Genomic DNA, 19,356 nt, shown 5'->3' on the forward strand with positions numbered 1-19,356 from the left:
TTGCACTGCCTGACATGAGTACGCTCTTTTTCTTCTCGCTGCAGCGGAATGACACACATATCCGAAGCCTGATGGAAGATTGACGCTCCTGTTTGCACGGTTTTTCTTTTCCCAGTAGCCTAGATCATTGTCCATTGCAGAGTTTTTTGTTTTTTTTTAGGATTTTATTCCCCCCCCCCCCCCCCCCCCCCCCACCACCACCCAGCACCACCTCTGACTCGATCATCCGTCGCTCCAGCGTTTCTTTCTTTTCTGTACCCTGCGCAGCATCTCTGCACGCAACGGGCGCACCACCGCGGAGAAAACGCGCAGCTAATCCTTCGCCGTCCGCAAGAAACAGGCGTATTTTTTTTCCTCTCCTCCAATTCCTCAAATCGCTTTCGCCTTTCTGCAAGGACTCCCATCTGTACGGCTACACGCTGCGAAGAATAAAAAAACAAAACAACAACGGGGAAAAAAAGGGGGATTTAAACGCAAACGTAGCCCAAGCATCCAAGAGCGAGCTCGAAAATGATGGCCGGCGGAGCAGTACAGCAAAACGGGATTTTCTCAAATCCTCACCATCACAATCAACCACCGCACATGGAGTCCGATCCCCCGGACTCGCGCAAAAGACCCCTGGAGACTCCGACGGAGGCCAGCAGCACCAAACGCACAAACACAGGAGGTAAGAGCGCCGGGGTGTTTTTTGGGGGAGATGCAGAGGGGAGCTGTTCGGGCTTCTTCTTTTTTTTTGGTGAACGCTGCTCCGTCCTGAGGCGGGCGGAGGGAAAGCGGAGCAGGTTGATCTGATTCTTATACACGGTGGCGTGCTACGGCTCGGATTCATTTAGGTTTGTGGTCCAATTACGCAGTGATGTAAATATATAGAGAGGTTTTCTTTATTCTAATGAGCGCTAATTTCCATTAAAATAACGACGGGCCGCCGTTGTTTATTGTGGAAAGGAAACAATGAGAGGGACTGAGCTGAGTGGGGGGATTTGGAGGGAAGTCAACAGCCCCCCTCGCTCACATCCCGACTGTTTCAGATCATCTGAATTGGTTGTTACGGTTTTTTTCATTATTACAATTTCTAATTGCGTCTTGAGATTCACGCGCAGCCTCAGCGGCCATGCTGCGAGCCAGAACGAGGATGTAAACAAGCAAGAGCCAGATCGGGCTGGTGCGCGATCCGCATGCAGGCTCTCATCCCCCCCCCCCCCCCCCCCTTGTCGACGGATGACCTTGTGATAATCTCACACATCAGCCACCGTCGCCGCTTTTGTGTACAATTACATAAAGCGGATAAACAAGCGGGCTCGCGTTATAACAGCGGCGGGCCCCGTTTGCGTGGCGCTAAGGAACAAGAGCGGGGGGGTTGAATCCGGCGCGGCTCAGAATGCGACAGCGTCTCTATGTCATTGCAGCATTGTCAGTCGGAAGCCAAGTATATATTTTGGATCATGCTTTGCTGTCCCGATTGGAATAACCCGCAGCTGGAAAGGGGAGATGTATTTGTGTTGTTCTCTCTAAATTGTCCAAGCATTGTTTACTTCATTTGTTCTCTGGTTGGATGAGATATACACGGACATGTCACCATGGTAATCACCATATTTGGTTTTTTTTGTTTACATGCTGTCATGCGCCAAGCATTCCCCATCAACCCGGCATTACAAACCATCAGTATAGCCTCTCCTGGCCATGCACACCCTCCATCATGGACATTCGGACACACACTGCAACTATAAAATGTGTTATTTTACAGAACACCCGGAAGGGGCGCAGGTGACGACTTGGGAGATCTTCTATGCAAGACTCCCTTATACGTGTTTTTTAGTCAAATTTGTGGATTTTAGGTTAACCCACACTTTTAGTGCAGACTGTTAATGTGAACATGGAATAATAATATGTTCATGTAGGAGTCAGAGAATCTCTTTTTGGTGATTTGCACCTTTAACACTAAGATTAGACAGGTATTAGTCATATTCAATGAATAAAGTTGCATGCTATGCATGGGACGTGTATAAATTTGACTATTTTTTATGTAAAAATAAAAAGGAAAAAACAGCAACTTTCGCCCTATATTTTTCCTGTCCGGGCAGAAAAGTCTCCAAAACAATGTCCAGACCATAATGGGACGTTAACACACAGATTGATAAAACCAATGTTGAATGTTAGTACATCCCTACAGCCAAAGGCAAAAATCAGAGATTCATTTAGAAGAAAAACAATTATCTGATAATAAGAAATTTGTGTGTCACTGTAGTTTTTTTTCTGCAGGTTTGATCAGAGAAGAGCCTCCCTCATATTACAGGATGTATTTACCTACTGAGGCGTCTTCGCCTCACATTTCCCTCACCACGCTCTACGCGGTGGGTGATCCACTAACTGTGATGTTCTCAGGACGTAAAGTCTTAACGGCATAGCGTTTGAGTGGCCTGTCCCCTTTTAGTGCACAATGACAGGTGTCAAAATTACAAAATAAAGAGTCTAAAGTGGGACCCATAGGGAGTTCTGAGGATCAATATGTTTTAAATCTTTTTGTAGATTTCTGGGTGACCTGGCCCCTTTTTTCTTGAAAATGAAATAAAAGAACGACAGCCGTCCTCGGGGGTGATAATTAGATGGAGAGAGTGTGCCCGGCTGAGGAGAGGGGTTGGGGGGGGGGGGGGGGGCTCAGGTTAGCCATGCGTTGTTTAACTGCAGGTCGATGCACTCGCTCCTCCTCGCCGCTTGGCGGGCACTCAAGGGGACCATCCTCCTGCCTGCATAACGGTCGGACAGGCTCGTCCATTTAGACAAATGAAAAGGTTGGGACGATGACGATGATGATGATGAGCATAGCCGACCAGGCTTTTACTCGGGCAGAGAGGGGCGGCCTCCCTCAGCCAGCAGCATCAGCATGATGTCACTTGGTTGAGAATCCTTCGCCCTTAAAGATAATCAGCAAAGAGCAATAAGAGCTTGGCTGCAGGTCTTTTATGAGAATCTTTGCACTGACCGTTAATTCAGATCTGTTTTATTTTGTTGTTGTTTTAAGTATTTTGTTTCTATTATATAAATGATAGAAATCATTCTTTTTATTCTACTGATAATAACATGGAATAGAGTATGTTTTTGTGTTGATGTTTTTTTTCAAGCTGCGCTCAGGCCGCAGTTTTAAAAGTTCACAAAGTCAAAGTGCTGATGAGAGATCATAACAATGGCTGTTTCTCTGTATGATTAGCTCACGCCACACAACCCCCCCCCCCCCAACACCCACCCCCACCCCTGTGCTTCCTCTCTCTGTAGTGGCCTTCCTGCAGCCCCTATTTGAAACTGAAGGCATTGTATTCCCTCACCAAGAAACTGAGACTCATGGTAAGAGAGACTTTGCTTTTGATCTTCTACCTGTTTTTTTTTTTGTTTTTTTTTATCTTTACTGTAACCTTCTTCAATGCAGGACTGATTCAGCAGCGCCAACACGAAACATTTTAAATGTCAGGGCGATGACATTCAAATAGGATATTAAAGGAACACCCTCGTGTGTTCTGCTCACGGTCCAGGATAATGCATGCTGATACTGTTTATATATTGTGTGTTATCAGTTCCATGACATCCATTTTCATGCTTTTTTACACAAACTCAGTGTTTCATTTTTTTTATCATGGTGCCCAACATTACCGCACTCACAAATGAGCTCTGATGACCTTTGACCTCATGCCAGCCATATCATCAAAACATTCGGGTTTTTACGATATGCCGCCGCTGCCGCTGCCGCTGCTGTTGCTGTTCTGCTGTTTTAAATGTTGTTTCTGCGCGTGTGCTCGGAGTGTGATGTGTGATGGCTTGTTGGGTGATGCTACTGTGGTTTTAACCCTTTTTAAATTTTTCACAGCTATATATTGAAACTTAACGTGCGGAGCATTTTAAATCAAAAATATTTCCCTTCATCAGAGCAGAAGATATTTTTCCCAGATCTGCGTGACTGAGAAGCGAGAGTAGACTTTTAATTCACTGAAGACGAGGAAAGACGTCCCTTTCTTTCTTTTTTTCCGACTGAGCGTCCGGGCTGGTTTGTGTCCCTGGGTTGACTCCAAACGTGTGTGAGGGACATTAGAGAAGACGAGCTGGTCAGCTGTTAAGACAGAAGCCCAAGCCGTCGGGAATCTTAAAAGCTGAAGGTCTTAAAGATGAAACGATCAATGAGTAGCTTCAGTATACTGCAGCCGCCCGGCCCCCACCGGCCCCTCTAATCCACCAAACCAAAACCCATTCTTATCTCTGCTGCCCCTCGCCCCGACCCAGCAGGGTTCCTCCCCCCACATTAAAGGAATTCTGGTTTCCATCTAATCATGCACATATATGATCAGAGACGCTCATTGAGCCCGTTGTTAATATTTGATTTACTTTCAGGGGTTTTAAACTTGGATCATTTTCAAAGCCAAACTTGATCAGGGTTGGCTAAAATTAGTAAAAAAATCTCCCCGTCGTTTCATAATTTAAGGATCAGTGTTTCAAAGAAATTTATTTGGAGAACAGACTCAGAAAGAATGTGTTCTTTCCCTGTTAAGCAGCATCTTAATCTGAATATCTGATTATCAGCTACATTTTTTTTACGGCCTTTTTTACCCATCTTTTACGGTTTTAAGAGGGGATTCAAGATATGAGGACATCCAGTTTGAAATGAGACATTAAATATGTTACTAAATCACTTTATTTGTGTGCACTTTATAAGTATCTTATGAGCTTCGGTGCAGAGATGCACTAACAGTTAAATTTATGAAGTACACAAGTTGTAAAGGTGAAAGCATATATCTTTACCCAACTTTTTCTTGTTAATCTTTTATAAAAAATATATACAGAGAGTAAAAGTTTGTCTTTCCTTCTTTTGAAGTGTAGGGCACTGGAGCCAGGACATAAGGCACAGAAAAAAAGTCGTAGCAATATATTGTGATCATAAAATATTTACAATATAGCATTTCTTGGCCACAAAATGATAAGAATTCACTATTTTCATTGCAGATTTTAGTCTCTTCTTGGTGGAAAACAAAACAAGGCTAAAACTTTCCATCGTTACTCCAAACTGATATTTGTTAAAGGTATATTGTATATAGTATATCCTTTACTTCAATATAACAGCAGCCTCTCAGTAGACCAGAAATGACTCGGATTCAGCCCATTCAAAACAAATGCAGCTTTTTCCGGGTGAAAACAAAGAAAAGAAAAACTGCTTGTATAAGCCATTAAGAAGTCTTATGTAAGCACAAACAAAATAAATTGGATGGTGTTTTTTTCTCGATTTTCATGTAGGTGGTCAGAAAAATGAACATGCGAGCGCGGGAGCCGCCCACAGGTTTAACAGTCAGGGGAAAAAGTTTGCTGACCCTCTCGGCCCTTTCATCACTTTGTGTTGCCGTCTCTCCTCTCCTGTCTGCGAGATGTAATGCATTCATTTAGCAAATGGATGGACTGGCAAGGCGGCATTAGGGAGGAGGAGGAGGCGGAGGAGGGGGGCCTTGAAATGCCCTTGCCAAGTGACATTAGGGGACTGGCAGGACGATTTCTGTCTGTGTGCGTGTGTGTTGTCCTTGTGTTTCATGGTCTGACTTTAGTTGGAAAAAAAGCAGAGACGCAGTTTAAATGAGAGAGGCGGAGGGGGGCGCCCAAATGACGGATGCACTCGCACACTCGGCACACGCACAGTTATGCGCACACTGTGCCGTGAGCCCAGGCTGCGCTGCAGACGGGGCCCTTTGACGCTATTGATCCGAGCGTCTTCTGTTGCTCCTGGAGCTGAGCTGGAGCATCTTTTTTTTTCGGAGGGTGCGGGGGGGGAGGGTCGTCCGTACAAAAGGAGAGCCGCCTTCCCTCGCATCGATCAGCTGTCGGAGATGAGGAGGAGGGAGAAGCCTCACATTTGGCTTTGAACAGAGTATGGACGCCGGGCTGTGGGGGTTCAGTCCCGGATACGACTAATGATAAGTTAGCAGACGACGCTTTTGGAAAACATACAGTGTATTCTTCATACACAGAGGGTTGAATGTAAATCAGTGTTTTCACAGAACGCAAAGCGAGCGATGCGGTGCTCACACTCGTGTTTACCCAGAACACGGCGTCCTCCTCGGCGGACACGCCTGCTCGTTCTCTGTCGTCCTCTTCCATTCCCCTCCATCTTCCTCTTCCTCCTCATCCATACTAATTACGCTCTACTCAGACCATCATGACTGCACCCTCCTCCTCCCTCAACCCCCACCCTCCAACGCTCCGTCCTCCACCCCCACTCCCTTCATCAATCGCCAGCTGCCATTGACGACGCTCGCTCGGCAACCGTTGTCGATCGATTTTCCCCACCGCCGCCGTCGGTAGGGGCTCTGCCAGTGGTGGCCGCAAAACTCTCCTTCTCCTCATTCTTTCCACCCTCTCCTCCTCTTCCTCTTCCTCTTTTCTTTTTTTCAAGCCACTGCGTCAAAGTGAAAAAAGAAAAGAAAAAAAAGAAGCCATTGTACAGGGTGGGGTGAAGGCGCCGAGAGGTGGGAATATTCCCACAAAGGGAGGCGTGCGATTGGTGGAGCGAGACGCCGGTCGCTGCCAAGCCGCTCGCTGATAGGTGAGGAGAGCGGGGCGGCGATGAATATGGATAAGGGAGCGATGAAAGGGGCCGATGCAGCGAGGACGACTGGAAGGGTCCCCCTCCTCTGAAATAGCCTCGGTCCGTGAACAATGCACACAAACACACACACCGACTGAAGGGGGAGAAGGAGGCGGCTGCTTCAGTTATCTTTGTTAGCGTATAGCCACCATGTCTGCTTCGATTCTACGCAGACGCCCTGATGATAGGGATCGTTTCAATAAGGAGGCATTTGATTGGCTCTCCCTTAACCTCCGTAGCAGGATGATGTTCTGATAAAAAGATGGCGGTATTACCGCGTCTGTGACCGACCAGGACTTCATATCTTACTTCTAGTCAGATACATATATTTACATTTCTGGATTTGTTAGGTGACCCGGTCTGTAGAGCTGTTTTTGTTTTAGAATTCCATAGTTTATTCAGATTATTGCAAAATGTTTTCAAATAACAGGAGCCACTTATTATTATTAAAAGAGTTGTGTGTCATCTTCAAATTGAAATGCCCTCCGTTTACAAAAAAAAAAAAAAAACTGTGAAAATCTCTCTGAGAAAATTTCTGGCATGAAAACAAAGTGTTATGTGATTTGATGCTGGCTTCAAAATATAGATAAGCAAAACCTCTCAAAATGTAGAGGAGTTAAACCCCCCCACTCCAAGCAGGTTTTTGGCCCTACTTGTATCTCCAAAACTCCTTTTCTCGATCGTTCTCCAAATGTTTGATTCCTCAAAGGGTCACAAGAATGTTAAGGGCTTTCGTGTAGCGATTAAGAAAGCGGAGGGCCTTCCACGGCTGAAAGTCACCGCCTGAAATGTCAAATCCGAGCCGAATAAAGGCTGTGGGAAAAGCAAAACGTTGCTGTTGCAGAGGCATAGGAGAGAACGATGAGGATGGAGATGTTTCCTCCCGCGAGCTCGCCGCGTTCATGAGTGACGACGGCTATCTTTCCAGATCCGAGACAGCTGGTCGAAGCCTCGCTGCTGGAGAGCTTTACATGTTTGTGTGCGTGTGTGTGTGAATGCTACCCCCCAACAAAAGAACAGAGGACTGGAGGGGGTGTGTTAGACAAAGCCTGCCCCCCCCCTTAACTCTCCCTGCTTAGGGGAGATGAATATTTTCCAAGTCCCCAGAGCTCAGAGCCTCCATACCAGAGCCCCCCTTTCATCAGCCAGGCTGTGTTCACACTGATACACTTCAGACTCCATATTTAGAGCTGACTTTCGGATACATGTCGATGTCCTTTTTCAGCGGGTTTCCTCTCATCTATCTCATCAACTTGGCAACATATTTTAAAGAGCATTTAGACCATGATTAGTTTTTATTGTGTTGCCAGTGAGAATTCTAAATGAATGCTTCATATACAACCAACACTCTATTTACTCATTGTGATAAAAAAATATACAATTCAACAGATGATAATACCAAACAATTGTGCTTCCTCGATAGTTCATTGATATCAAGTGTCACATTTCACTAAAACATAACTATTATAACTTATCGTTAATTTAACCTTTAGAGAGCAATTTAACACCCGCTTTTAGCTTTAATGTGTATTCAACAAACATGTAACTGTGAATCAGCTTCGTTCCGTCCACGCTCTCAACCTCTAGATTTCTTTTCAGATTACGACTAGAATGAATTGACAGTAAAGTGACTGTAATTTAGCAACTGGACCGCTTTAAAGACTCACTGCCGTTCTGCTATGAGGAGGCGACTGTAGGTGTGTTTTTCAGAGTGAACCTATGAGTGTAAAACAGAACATGAGAAATGATTTGTGATCTTCAGCCGCCCCCCCCCCCCCCCCCCCCCCCACCCCCAGACCACAGCCCCTGCAGGCCCGTGGACACCAGATCCCAGGATTTGAGCCTCCAATCCCTTAGCATGGCGAGCCTATTCTGGGCCTGGCGGGTCCGCAGGGGCCTCAGTAACAGACTGGACAGTTTACTCATCCAGATATGTCGTTGTGGAGGACCATTTATTATTTATCGTGAACGACCTCTAAAAGAAAAGAAAAACAGATCTCAAATGCGTCAATCTTGGCTGCTACAGGACAAAAGAGACACGTTTTTGTCAAATCCTCTTGGCGTGTAAAAGGAGATGTGTCAGTGTGTTGTTTAGAGTAGTGAAAACATAGACCCCCATCAAAGCAACCAGCAGGGAACCCTGTACACAGCTGCATACACAGTCTGCTACCATGAGAGAAAAGTTTAACCCCCCCCCCCCTCTTTTTCCAAAAATTACAAAAATTGTTGGACACAGCCCTCGGGTTAATTCACTGATCCAACATGCTTTGTTTGCAGCATACTGAGACCTTGAATCTTAAACTGATAGCTTTTACAAAACCTTACTGCTCTTTATACGACATTAAGGTCATTGTTGTTCCCCAAAGTGTCTAGCATCCTTTTAGGAAGCCCACAAAATCCTCCCTCCTTTGTGACGGCTAAAACATTAAGACATAATCAGTAACAATCAAAACATCTGTAATTATACGAGGAATGAAAGTTTACATGCTCATTATGTTGTCAGCGTGAGACACTCGCTGCACACGGGAGGCTGAGATGCTGGATCTGTGATTATGCTTCATATCAACAAGTGCAGAAAATAGTAGCCGAGAACAATGAATTTGACATCATGCTGAGACATCAGGTTCTCTCAACGTTTTATTAATTGTGTTATTTCCAACCAGGGCATCAGAAGAAATGTTGACATTGTACATTTCTGCAAATCATGAATACGTTGAATGTCAACGTTTCTGAACCAGAAAAGTTTCAAAACTATGTTTCATATTAGCCTCATATCACGTCTGCCGGAACGCACACAACATGTGGTTACGGTTGTGACACATTTTGTTTGGCCTAGGCAGCATAACTACTTAGTTAAGGTTAGAAAAAGTTCATGACTTGTGTTTAAATAATAACAGCGTAATATTACAGCGTAATGTTACAGCGTAATGTTACAGCGCAACGTAACAGAGTACCGTACCAAAGTAACGTAACAGCGCAACTTAACAGCCCAACATAACAGCCCAACATAACAGCACAACGTAACAGCGCAACTTAACAGCCCAACATAACAGCCCAACATAACAGCACAACGTAACAGCGCAACTTAACAGCCCAACGTAACAGCCCAACATAACAGCGCAACGCAATAGCGCAATGTAACAGCCCAACATAACAGCGCAACGCAATAGCGCAACGTAACAGCACAACGTAACAGCACAACGTAACAGCGCAATGTAACAGCGCAACTTAACAACGCAACGTAACAGTGCAACGTAACAGCGCAACGCAACAGGGCAACGTAACAGCGCAACGTAACAGCGCAATTAAACAGCGCAACGTACCAGCATAATGTACCAGTGCAAAGTAAGAGTAATGTAACAGCGTAATGTAACAGCGCAACGTAACAGCGCAACGTAACAGTGCAACATAACAGCGCAACGCAACAGGGCAACGTAACAGAGTAACGCAACTTAACTAACGTATTATGCCTAATGTAAATTAACAACAAAAGCATTTTGAGCACTATATGTACATCAGTGTGCATTTGTTGATGGATTCTTGAAAAACTGAATTTTTTTCTCTCTCAAAGAATAAAGTATTTCAGGTCACCTCAAGACATTTTGCTCAAACTAACATGAGTAGAGAAGTTTTTCACCATCACTCTTTATTTAATGTGCTGAGCTGCGAGAGGGAAAATGGCGTGGGTGAGCGTTCCATGACCTCTACTGGATTTTGAGGTTAGTATTGACACTGATGGGTCGGACGCGGCGTGCAGAGCCTCTGGCTTCTTATTATGTCTTGTTAGATTGGCATGCATGAGTATCACCTGCCCTCCTGGGATGTGGGATGACACACTGAAGGGAGCATGGGGTATAATTACACATAATTAGAATTTGCAACTGCGACAGGTAGATAAAGGAGGCTTGGCTTTTCTGAAACTGTGGTTGAAAAAAAAGGTAACCAAACTTTGCTCTTTGTGGGCGGGGGGGTTCTGGCAGGATCAGGATGACGTGACATGATTGGCAGCATTATTGCACACCATTAGAGTTTTACATTTGTGTTCTCCACAGTGAGGTTGATGAAGTTACAATTGAGGACAAGATGTCTCAGATAAGAAAGCAGCTTCATCAGTTTATTTCTTATTTATGAACTTCTATCTTTTATCATGTAGGCGTAGGTCTTTCCTCACTCTAAAAATCAAATGTTTATCAACATGACCCTATCTGTTTAAAAAGTGAGCAACTTTTGATTCATGTCTATTCTGACTGTCAAAACTCACATTTTTTGGAACACATTTTTAGCAAACTGGGTTGAAACAAACCGCCATGAAGTGCACACAGATTAAAAGCATCACATCCTTAAGTACAGAGCAGACGTACGATTCTGCTAATGTGTCCTAGATTCAAGATGCTCTTTAATGTTGCTCGCCAAGAGCTTTTACTCTGAAACCAGAAGGATCTTTAAATACAAGCTCAACAGAAAGATGCACGACTTTTTAAGCTTGGACCGTTACATGTCAGGAGCTTTCAGAAAAAGAGCTGATAAACCTGATAAAAGAGGAGGAATGTTGATAAAACTTCTCTGTAAACAGGATCATTCAGCACGGTGCAGTGTGGGAGGAAGAGGCTGAAAGTGCAGCAGTTTAAAAAAACAAAAAATCTATCTAGAAGTTCTTATTTATGAAAATTGAGTCATGGCAGTTATCAAACCTGCTAAAAGCTTATTTCCAAAGTGTAATTCGATCCATGTTACATAACCCCGTTAACAAACTCAACACTGGAGATATGCAGCACTGTTTCATGATACAGATGAGTTTATGTTTGCTTTTTTTAGGGCATCCTAGCGTGAGAAACTGCCATTTCAGAGACATATAGCACAGACATGCTCCCGAAATATTTTCTGTGTGAGAAATAATCGATGATCAAAATGTAACACATCAAAGATGCAGTCAGTTATTGCTTTTTACAGCATGCACACTCACAGGGTGTATATCATCTTTTATATAATCTTTTTTTTTAAAGTTTGTTTTAGTGTTATTCAAATTTTGGATATCTTGATCTATGCTTCATATATAAATACATTTTTCAATGTGTGCCATGGTAACACGGACAAGTGCCACAGACCACAGATACAAGTGATGAGCATGATTAGTCACTCATTACATCCTCTCTTATACACGATGAGTCATGTTGCCAAGGTGGCGTAGGCTTGTTTATGAGACGTCGGAAACAGTCTGTTTGTCCATGCGTGTGCGTGCTTGTATCTGTCTTGTGCGTGCAATTCATTCACACGTGTGTGTGTGTTTCGTATTTACCAATTCCCCTGCCTTATTAATACAGGCTGGTTATAATTAACTAGCCTCTTATCTAAAGCAGGTCAGTCCAAGGCTTCGTACTCAAAGTGGGTCACTGCAGCACACTGAGGAGAGGAGAGGAGATAAAAGGAGAGGAGATGAAAGAAGAGGGGAGAGAACGAGAGGATAGTAAAAGAGAGGAGAGGAGAGGAGATGAAAAGAGAGGAGAGGAGAGAGAACGAGGGGGTAGGAAAGGAAAGGAGAGGGAGGTAACTAGGACTGAGAGAAAAAGACACAACACAAGAGGAAACAAAAGGAGTATGTACAATGCAAAGACAGGAAAGGAGGAGGAAAGGAAAGAAGATCAAAGAAACAGAAAGGTAAGACGGACAGTTTTAGGCCACAACCATGTGACATTTCTTCAAGCTGACAAAACAAAAGTGCTGCTCTGAGCATTGTTAAGAAGAGAGAGCAAGAACTTAATCGGCACATTGAACGTCACTTCATTGTTGCAGCTAATTAGCGATACAACCAGCTGGACTAACTCGAGAATATAAAGACGGACAATAGAGAGTTGATGAGAAACCCGCTCTGAAATGAAGAGTCATCATTAGGCAACTGTGATAAGGTTGGTGTGTCGTCCCACAGTGCAGCCGAAGTGTGACTCTGAAGCGCTTAAGGCCCGAGTCCTAAAAAACGCCACATCCATTCAGAACCCAAGATTTGCAGGAGAAGCACGTCGGCTGCTGAAAGTGGAGCACATTCAACAAACGGCCCTGAATGACAATAGAAACTTTCATCAACTGAAATCCAGCTAAAGTTATGCAGATTAGCTGGTTAGTTAGTTTGTGTATCGTAGCTGCATACTGTTCTGCTATGGCTAATAAATTTGTCTCATGCACGCTTCAGATCATTTATACCTCTCAAGGGGATCTGCTTCTGAGAAATGTTTGTTGGACTCTAGAGCCAGGGGACGAAGGAGAGAAGAAAGAAACAGATGAGAGAAGGATGAAGAGTAGGGTCCTAAAGAGGAAAAGAAGAAGTAGAGGAGTGGACGGTTGAGAAGATCATGTAGGCGTTTTTTATTTTTGGAAACATCCAGTTGCAGCTCCAGTTGGCAAGAAAGTCCGGAAGGGAAGAGCGTTGTGATTTGAGCTGAAAACACATCAGGGAATTCTCAATTAACACAAGCTTTTAACGAACCTTCTCTGAGAACGGAATAAAGTCAGCGAGGTTGTGTTTTTTTCCCTCTACAAAGACATCCATGTCTGAACTCCCTGGAGTTTGTATTTCATCACTACCAGGGCAGGGGAGTGTCAGGTTTCCTGTCTGTGTGCTCATGCTTTGACTTGGCTGAACACCCAGAGATGAGAACAGAGCCCACCCAGTGTTAAATACTCTAAACACTGTACCACTACAATCCCTTTACACACAGCACAGAAGGTTCAGTGGAGACGGAGAGGTTTTTACTATTTGAAAGAAGAGACTGTCTCTCTTGAGATGTGATTTGTTGCACAACAATTAAGACAAGTGTTTCAGTTTCAAATACAACTTTCTTTTTAAAGTTAAGAGTATAAGAAGTGAGTGTGTTTTGCGACTCTCCCAGTGTGAACGCAGCACAAGAACTGCCCAGATTAACAGTGTAATATGGAACTGGGTTACAGCTCTAGCTATTCCTAACTGTGCCGCATTCATGTAACATTGACTTGCAGTAATTACCAGCGTGTAAAGTGACTTGTGAGTCAGACGCTGTAACATACAAAACACGATTAAACCTGCAAAATGTGGAGTTTTATGAAATGCCAAAAGTGCCTGAAAAAGTCAGACGTTCGATGTTATATTATCGACTCAGAGTGTTATTAACCCACACATGGCCAACAGAGCGTTCATTAAACAAGTAGGGAATCTTTTCCATTACGATTCAAACTCCAAGCGTCTCTTTTTACCAAATACGTACGCATCAACCCGAGGCCTGCTCAGCCAGAATAGCAAACGCGTGGGTGTCTTTTACTAATTAAATGTATTTATAGCGCGCCGTCACAAACACCTCGGTTCCACTGTTGTCTTGCCGCGATGTGAGTGTTAAAGGGATAAAAAGGGAGTTACTGTTATTAAAAGGCATTTAAATGGTCGTGAATTCCACTCTGAAAATTAATGCAGGATATTGTAATATGTTGCCGTATTTTTTACAGTTCGGTGTCCAGCGGACAGAGGACGGCAGTGATACAAGGTGCCTGGCTCTTGTGAGAGAGAGTGTGCCCCTGTAATAATAATCCTATTTTAATCTGCTTCCTGAGGTTCCTGGATTATGAAATATGAAGGACGCTGCTGGGAAGGGAAGCTGGGATATAGTGAATGAGTTTAAAGAGACAACACTATGCATGCATAGAGCCGTTATTAGATTCACAATCTAATGAAGAGTTTCTTTATAGAATTAAGAAAAACAATAGAATCTACTTTTACTTTATTATTGCTGCATAAAGGCGAGAGATCATTATTATAATTATAGTATTTTTTTTGTGATATAGGTTCTTCTAAAAGAAAAAAGCTATAGTGATACATTTATGAAACAAATTCATATTTTTTCCATGATTTAAGGCTTCAAAGATGCAACAAAATAAACATTTTCTTTTTTTACATCAGAATTTTCGGCGACTGACTTCAGTCCGTCCGTTTTAAAAGCAAAATCTCTTGTTAAACAGGCATTTAGCTGAAACAGCCCTTCAAAGAAGAAGGAATGAGGAACCGAGTGCGAGGCGGTGCTATTCTTTAGTTGACCTACAGCCTGTTGACATCATCGCCATGGTAACAAAGGCACGTCTGTTGTAGAATGGGAGGGATTTGTTCTTACACACACACACACACACTTGAATCTCTGCTGAGGAACCTCTGACATGACGCCTCCACATCTGTTATTGTGTGTGATTCTGCACCGACGGGCGGGTCAGCGGCTCTCCCTGAGAGAGACAGAGGGAGGAAGACAACGGCTGTGGGCTGTGAGGTTGAGTCTGTGAGGTTGAGTCTTAGGTTGAGTCTTAGGTTGAGTCTGTGAGGTTGAGTCTGTGAGGTTGAGTCTGTGAGGTTGAGTCTTTGAGGTTGAGTCTGTGAGGTTGAGTCTGTGATGTTGAATCTGTGAGGTTGAATCTGTGAGGTTGAGTCTGAGGTTGAGTCTGTGAGGTTGAATCTGTGAGGTTGAATCTGTGAGGTTGAGTCTGAGGTTGAGTCTGTGAGGTTGAGGCTGTGAGGTTGAGTCTGTGAGGTTGAGTCTTTGAGGTTGAGTCTGTGAGGTTGAGTCTGTGATGTTGAATCTGTGAGGTTGAATCTGTGAGGTTGAGTCTGAGGTTGAGTCTGTGAGGTTGAATCTGTGAGGTTGAATCTGTGAGGTTGAGTCTGTGAGGTTGAGTCTGAGGTTGAGTCTGTGAGGTTGAGTCTGTGAGGTTGAGTCCGTGAGGTTGAGTCTGTTAGGTTGAGTCTGTGATGTTGAATCTGTGAGGTTGAATCTGTGAGGTTGAGTCTGAGGTTGAGTCTGTGAGGTTGAGTCTGTGAGGTTGAGGCTGTGAGGTTGAGGCTGTGAGGTTCAGTCTGTGATCCAGACCGAACCTCTCGATTCACATGCAAATACAACAGAGAGCCACTGAAGTTTTTTTTAGCTTTAGCTCCAACTGACATCAAGATTAATCTGCATTGTTTTACTTTTCAGTCACAAATATCTTTCCAATCATAGTCAATAGAAGTCCGTGTGAGGAGGAGGACAAGTCAAACAAACACTGAAAACCAAAAGTCAACGTTGACTTATTTGTCGTGGATTTGGGATATTGAAATTAAATTATGATACTTAATTGCAAAATGCAGGTGAATGGAATTTAGTTATGCTGCTGAAAGCACTGAAGAAAAAATGTAATAATGCAGTTTAATTGCATGGGAAAGTAACGTTGTAGAAGACAAGGTTGTGCAGGATGACGTCTCCCCAAAACTGCCTTGATGTCACACCTCCTAGTTTGTTTTTAATAAGTCAGATGGATCAGCTGTGAAAGTGACCTATAAGGAAGAAATGGGTACAGACGTCTGACTCTGTGCTTGTCTGCTTCGTGTTTTCTTTGTGTGGGCTTTTCTGCACGTGTTAATACATGTGTGTGTGTGTGTGTGTGTGTTTGTGTGTCGTGGCGGGCATGTGCTTTTATGCGCCTTAGCGAGGCGTCGCATCCGCAAGCGTCGGTCAAATCTGATTAGCTTTCATAAAAAAAGCAACGGGCAGCGTTTTTTCATCAGCCACCCCCTCTCCCTCACGCCGAGGCGGTTGACGAGGACCAGATTCCTCACGGCCCCGAGACGCCGAAATTAGATCAGACCAATCTGGAGAGAGCGTTTAGAGGCTCGCACAAATGGATGAGCGGAGAGGGAAAAAAAGGGAAGAGATACCGTTAATTATCAGATTGTGGGAATAATTAGTTGTCATGGATATCAGTCATTGTCCGATGTGATTGGACGGATTTAGGCGGCTTGGCGGAGCTTCGGATGGTCGGTTGAGAGGGAGAAAAATGATTCTGTTGCGGCATCTGTTTTGTCGCTGACAGACATTTAGTAAAATTGCTGAAAATTGTTATAAACTCAAGAAAACTATTGAAAGAAACGGCAGGCATGAGGGCAAAGGTTCAAACAAACTAATGATGCACACTGTAGCGTTTAGTATTATGTTTCTTCTTCAGCTTTATTTGAAGTTAAAAACAATATGATCTGCAGTGGCTCTCTCTCTGACTTCCTGTTTCCTGTTTTCTGCTGCAGAGGAAGGCGAGTACTTCCTGAAGGTTTTGATTCCCAGCTATGCGGCGGGCTCCATTATCGGCAAGGGAGGTCAGACCATCGTCCAGCTGCAGAAAGAGACCGGAGCCACCATCAAACTGTCCAAATCCAAAGACTTCTACCCAGGTAAGACCCCTGCACCACCGCTGCTGCTGCTCCGCATCATGGATGGATGGATGGATGGAGAGATGAAGGGCTGATGAAAAAAGAGTGAAATTTCATCCTTAGATACTTTTACACTGTTAATTTACTCACTCACTTCATTCAACACATAAAACGGAATTTATACGACTAAAACAGACAATCACAAAACACAACGGTACAATAAAAGGAATCATTTGAATGCAATAACACTTTTTATGTGCCTATTTTTCCTAAACATGGTGAACAATTTGTATTTGGCCAAAATATCAAAATTTGCCATCAAATATCAAAGTACCGCCACATGAAATACAAAATGCATCAACGATGCTTTTTTGTTAACAGTATTAAAGTGTAATAAGAAGGAATTTTGCTTCATCAGCAGAACAATATATTTGAATGGTGGATGGATGGATGGATGGGGTCATCGGTGGATGAATGAGAAACAATGAAAATAGACCATGAACAGCGATGAACAGGAAAATGAATGGATGGATGGACCAGTCTTTCATAATGTTAAAACACACATGCGCTGATATACAAACACACACACACACACACACACACACACACACACACACACACACACACACACACACACACACACAATGGTAACAGGAGTTGTATCTGCTGAGTGACATCTCAGTGAGTTTCCTTCACATCAGAACTGTTGACCTCCTGCTTGTTGTTCTGCGCCGACAACTAGAGCCTCATTTCAACGGCGTGGGATAAATTCATGGATTCATAAAGGCTACGTTGTCCCTGTGTGTGAGTGTGTACTTGTACATCTATCTTTGTGAGGACTTTTGGAAAGTGAGGCCATTTTGGCCGGTCCTCACTATTTCAAAGACCTTTTAGGGATCCGACTTGGTTTTAACGTTTGGGTTAGAATTAGGTTCAGTTCAGGGTTATTGTAAGGGTAAGGGGCTTGGGCAGTGGGGACCAAACCTTTTTATTTAGAGAACAATGTAAGGAATCACAGGCCAAACAATAGTAAATGTGTAGTTTTTTCAACAAGTTACACTGCAAGAAAATCTGTGTTTCTACATCAGAAAACCACATGTCATAGAACATGACTTTCCTATCATAACAACAGGAGTAAACTGTTTAATGTTTGACATTACAGTCGTTTACTGGCGTGCCCACATCTTACAAAATGTAACAAATTTCAAACTCACCCACTTAAAATATGATGATGTTAATGTGTAAATCTGTAAAAAGTAAAGTTTAAACAGGTAGAAATGGACAAATATTGGTTTCTGTTCATGGTCTAAGGGCCCACTTAATTATTATTAATATTAATAATCATTATCCATATACGTAAGATGCAAATCCATAAATCTAATATTAAGATGTAACAAACAGAACAAGCAGAAATAGTAAAACATTGGTTTCTGTGTCAAGAGTTTGAGACGACGATAACTCAACTAAATGTAGTCGACATCTAGTGTTTAAACTATGATGTGCAGTGTACATACAGTGCAATTTATTATAAATATGCTCAGGCCATATTCTTGTTCATTTAAAAAAAAAAAATCTCCACGGGTCATTTACAAATAATCAACAGGCCGCAGTTGGCCCGAGGGCCATAGTTTGGCCACCCCAGGACTAGGTAATGCTTTATGTCAATGAGTGTTCTCACAAAGATAGAGGTACACGGATGTGTGTGTGTGTTTGTGTGTGTGGCCCTAAGTTTGTGTCGACAGAGGTTGTGAGTCCTCAGGGACAGAGGGGCCTTGACTGGGCTCACCATGCACCCCCAACACACTCTCTCACACACACACACACACAGTCCAACAGATCAGGATTACAGGATCAGAGGTGAAATTGTATTTGTTTAAACTCTTAATTATGCCCTGGTTTGACATGTGACTGGGGCTGAGATGTGTGTGTGTGTGTGTGTGTGTGTGTGTGTGTGTGTGTGTGTGTGTGTGTGTGTGTGTGTGTGTGTGTGTGTGTGTGTGTGTGTGTGTGTGTGTGTGTGTGTCATCCTGCTCGAACTGTCCTGCTGGGAGTCAGGAGGTTTGGGGTTTTTGTCTCCGAGCTGTTGAGGAGACGAAATGCATGTTGTTTCCAACCAAACACGTGAGAGCAAAATACATTTATATACTATGCTAAATATGTTTTAAAGGAAACTATTTATTTTCCCTGGATAAATATGTATTTTTGGCAATCAAAGGCACCCTTTTAAGTTATATGACTCACAGAATTAGTAGGTAGGAAGTCAGGATACATTAGTGTTAGGCTAATAAAACTATTGGGCAGTTTGGTGAAACACTGAAAAAGCGTCACCAGCTTACGCTTCAAGTGAGCGTTGACTTTTTCAGTTCTTCAACAAGACCACAACCTTTTCCTCACCTCCACCAAGCGCTGAGAGTTGCCGAAACGCAACCATCATTCATTTATTTTTTTTAAACATTCATGCTTACGTTTGCCAGGAGGGGAAGTCGTAAAATAACTGTTGAGAGTGAAGGTTTTGCAGGTCGGATGAATTGTGTAATATAACATACACCCGTGTGTCTCTCTGCGG

At 43.4% G+C, this 19,356-nt stretch overlaps 1 protein-coding gene across 1 annotated transcript; it reads left to right on the forward strand.

Moving 5' to 3' along the window:
* Positions 1 to 234: 234 nt before the first annotated feature.
* LOC142959443 (RNA-binding protein Nova-1-like) lies at positions 235 to 16,885 on the forward strand. Its single transcript, XM_076100705.1, has 3 exons — positions 235 to 667; positions 3,271 to 3,339; positions 16,668 to 16,885. Exons 1-3 carry the CDS (start codon positions 511 to 513, stop codon positions 16,883 to 16,885), a joined length of 444 nt encoding a protein of 147 aa, XP_075956820.1. The 5' UTR covers positions 235 to 510.
* The last annotated feature ends 2,471 nt before the right edge of the window (positions 16,886 to 19,356 follow it).

Source organism: Anarhichas minor, unplaced genomic scaffold, assembly GCF_050575085.1.
Source record: "Anarhichas minor isolate MPS153535 unplaced genomic scaffold, ASM5057508v1 ptg000026l, whole genome shotgun sequence".
In the NCBI taxonomy this organism is placed as follows: domain Eukaryota; kingdom Metazoa; phylum Chordata; class Actinopteri; order Perciformes; family Anarhichadidae; genus Anarhichas; species Anarhichas minor.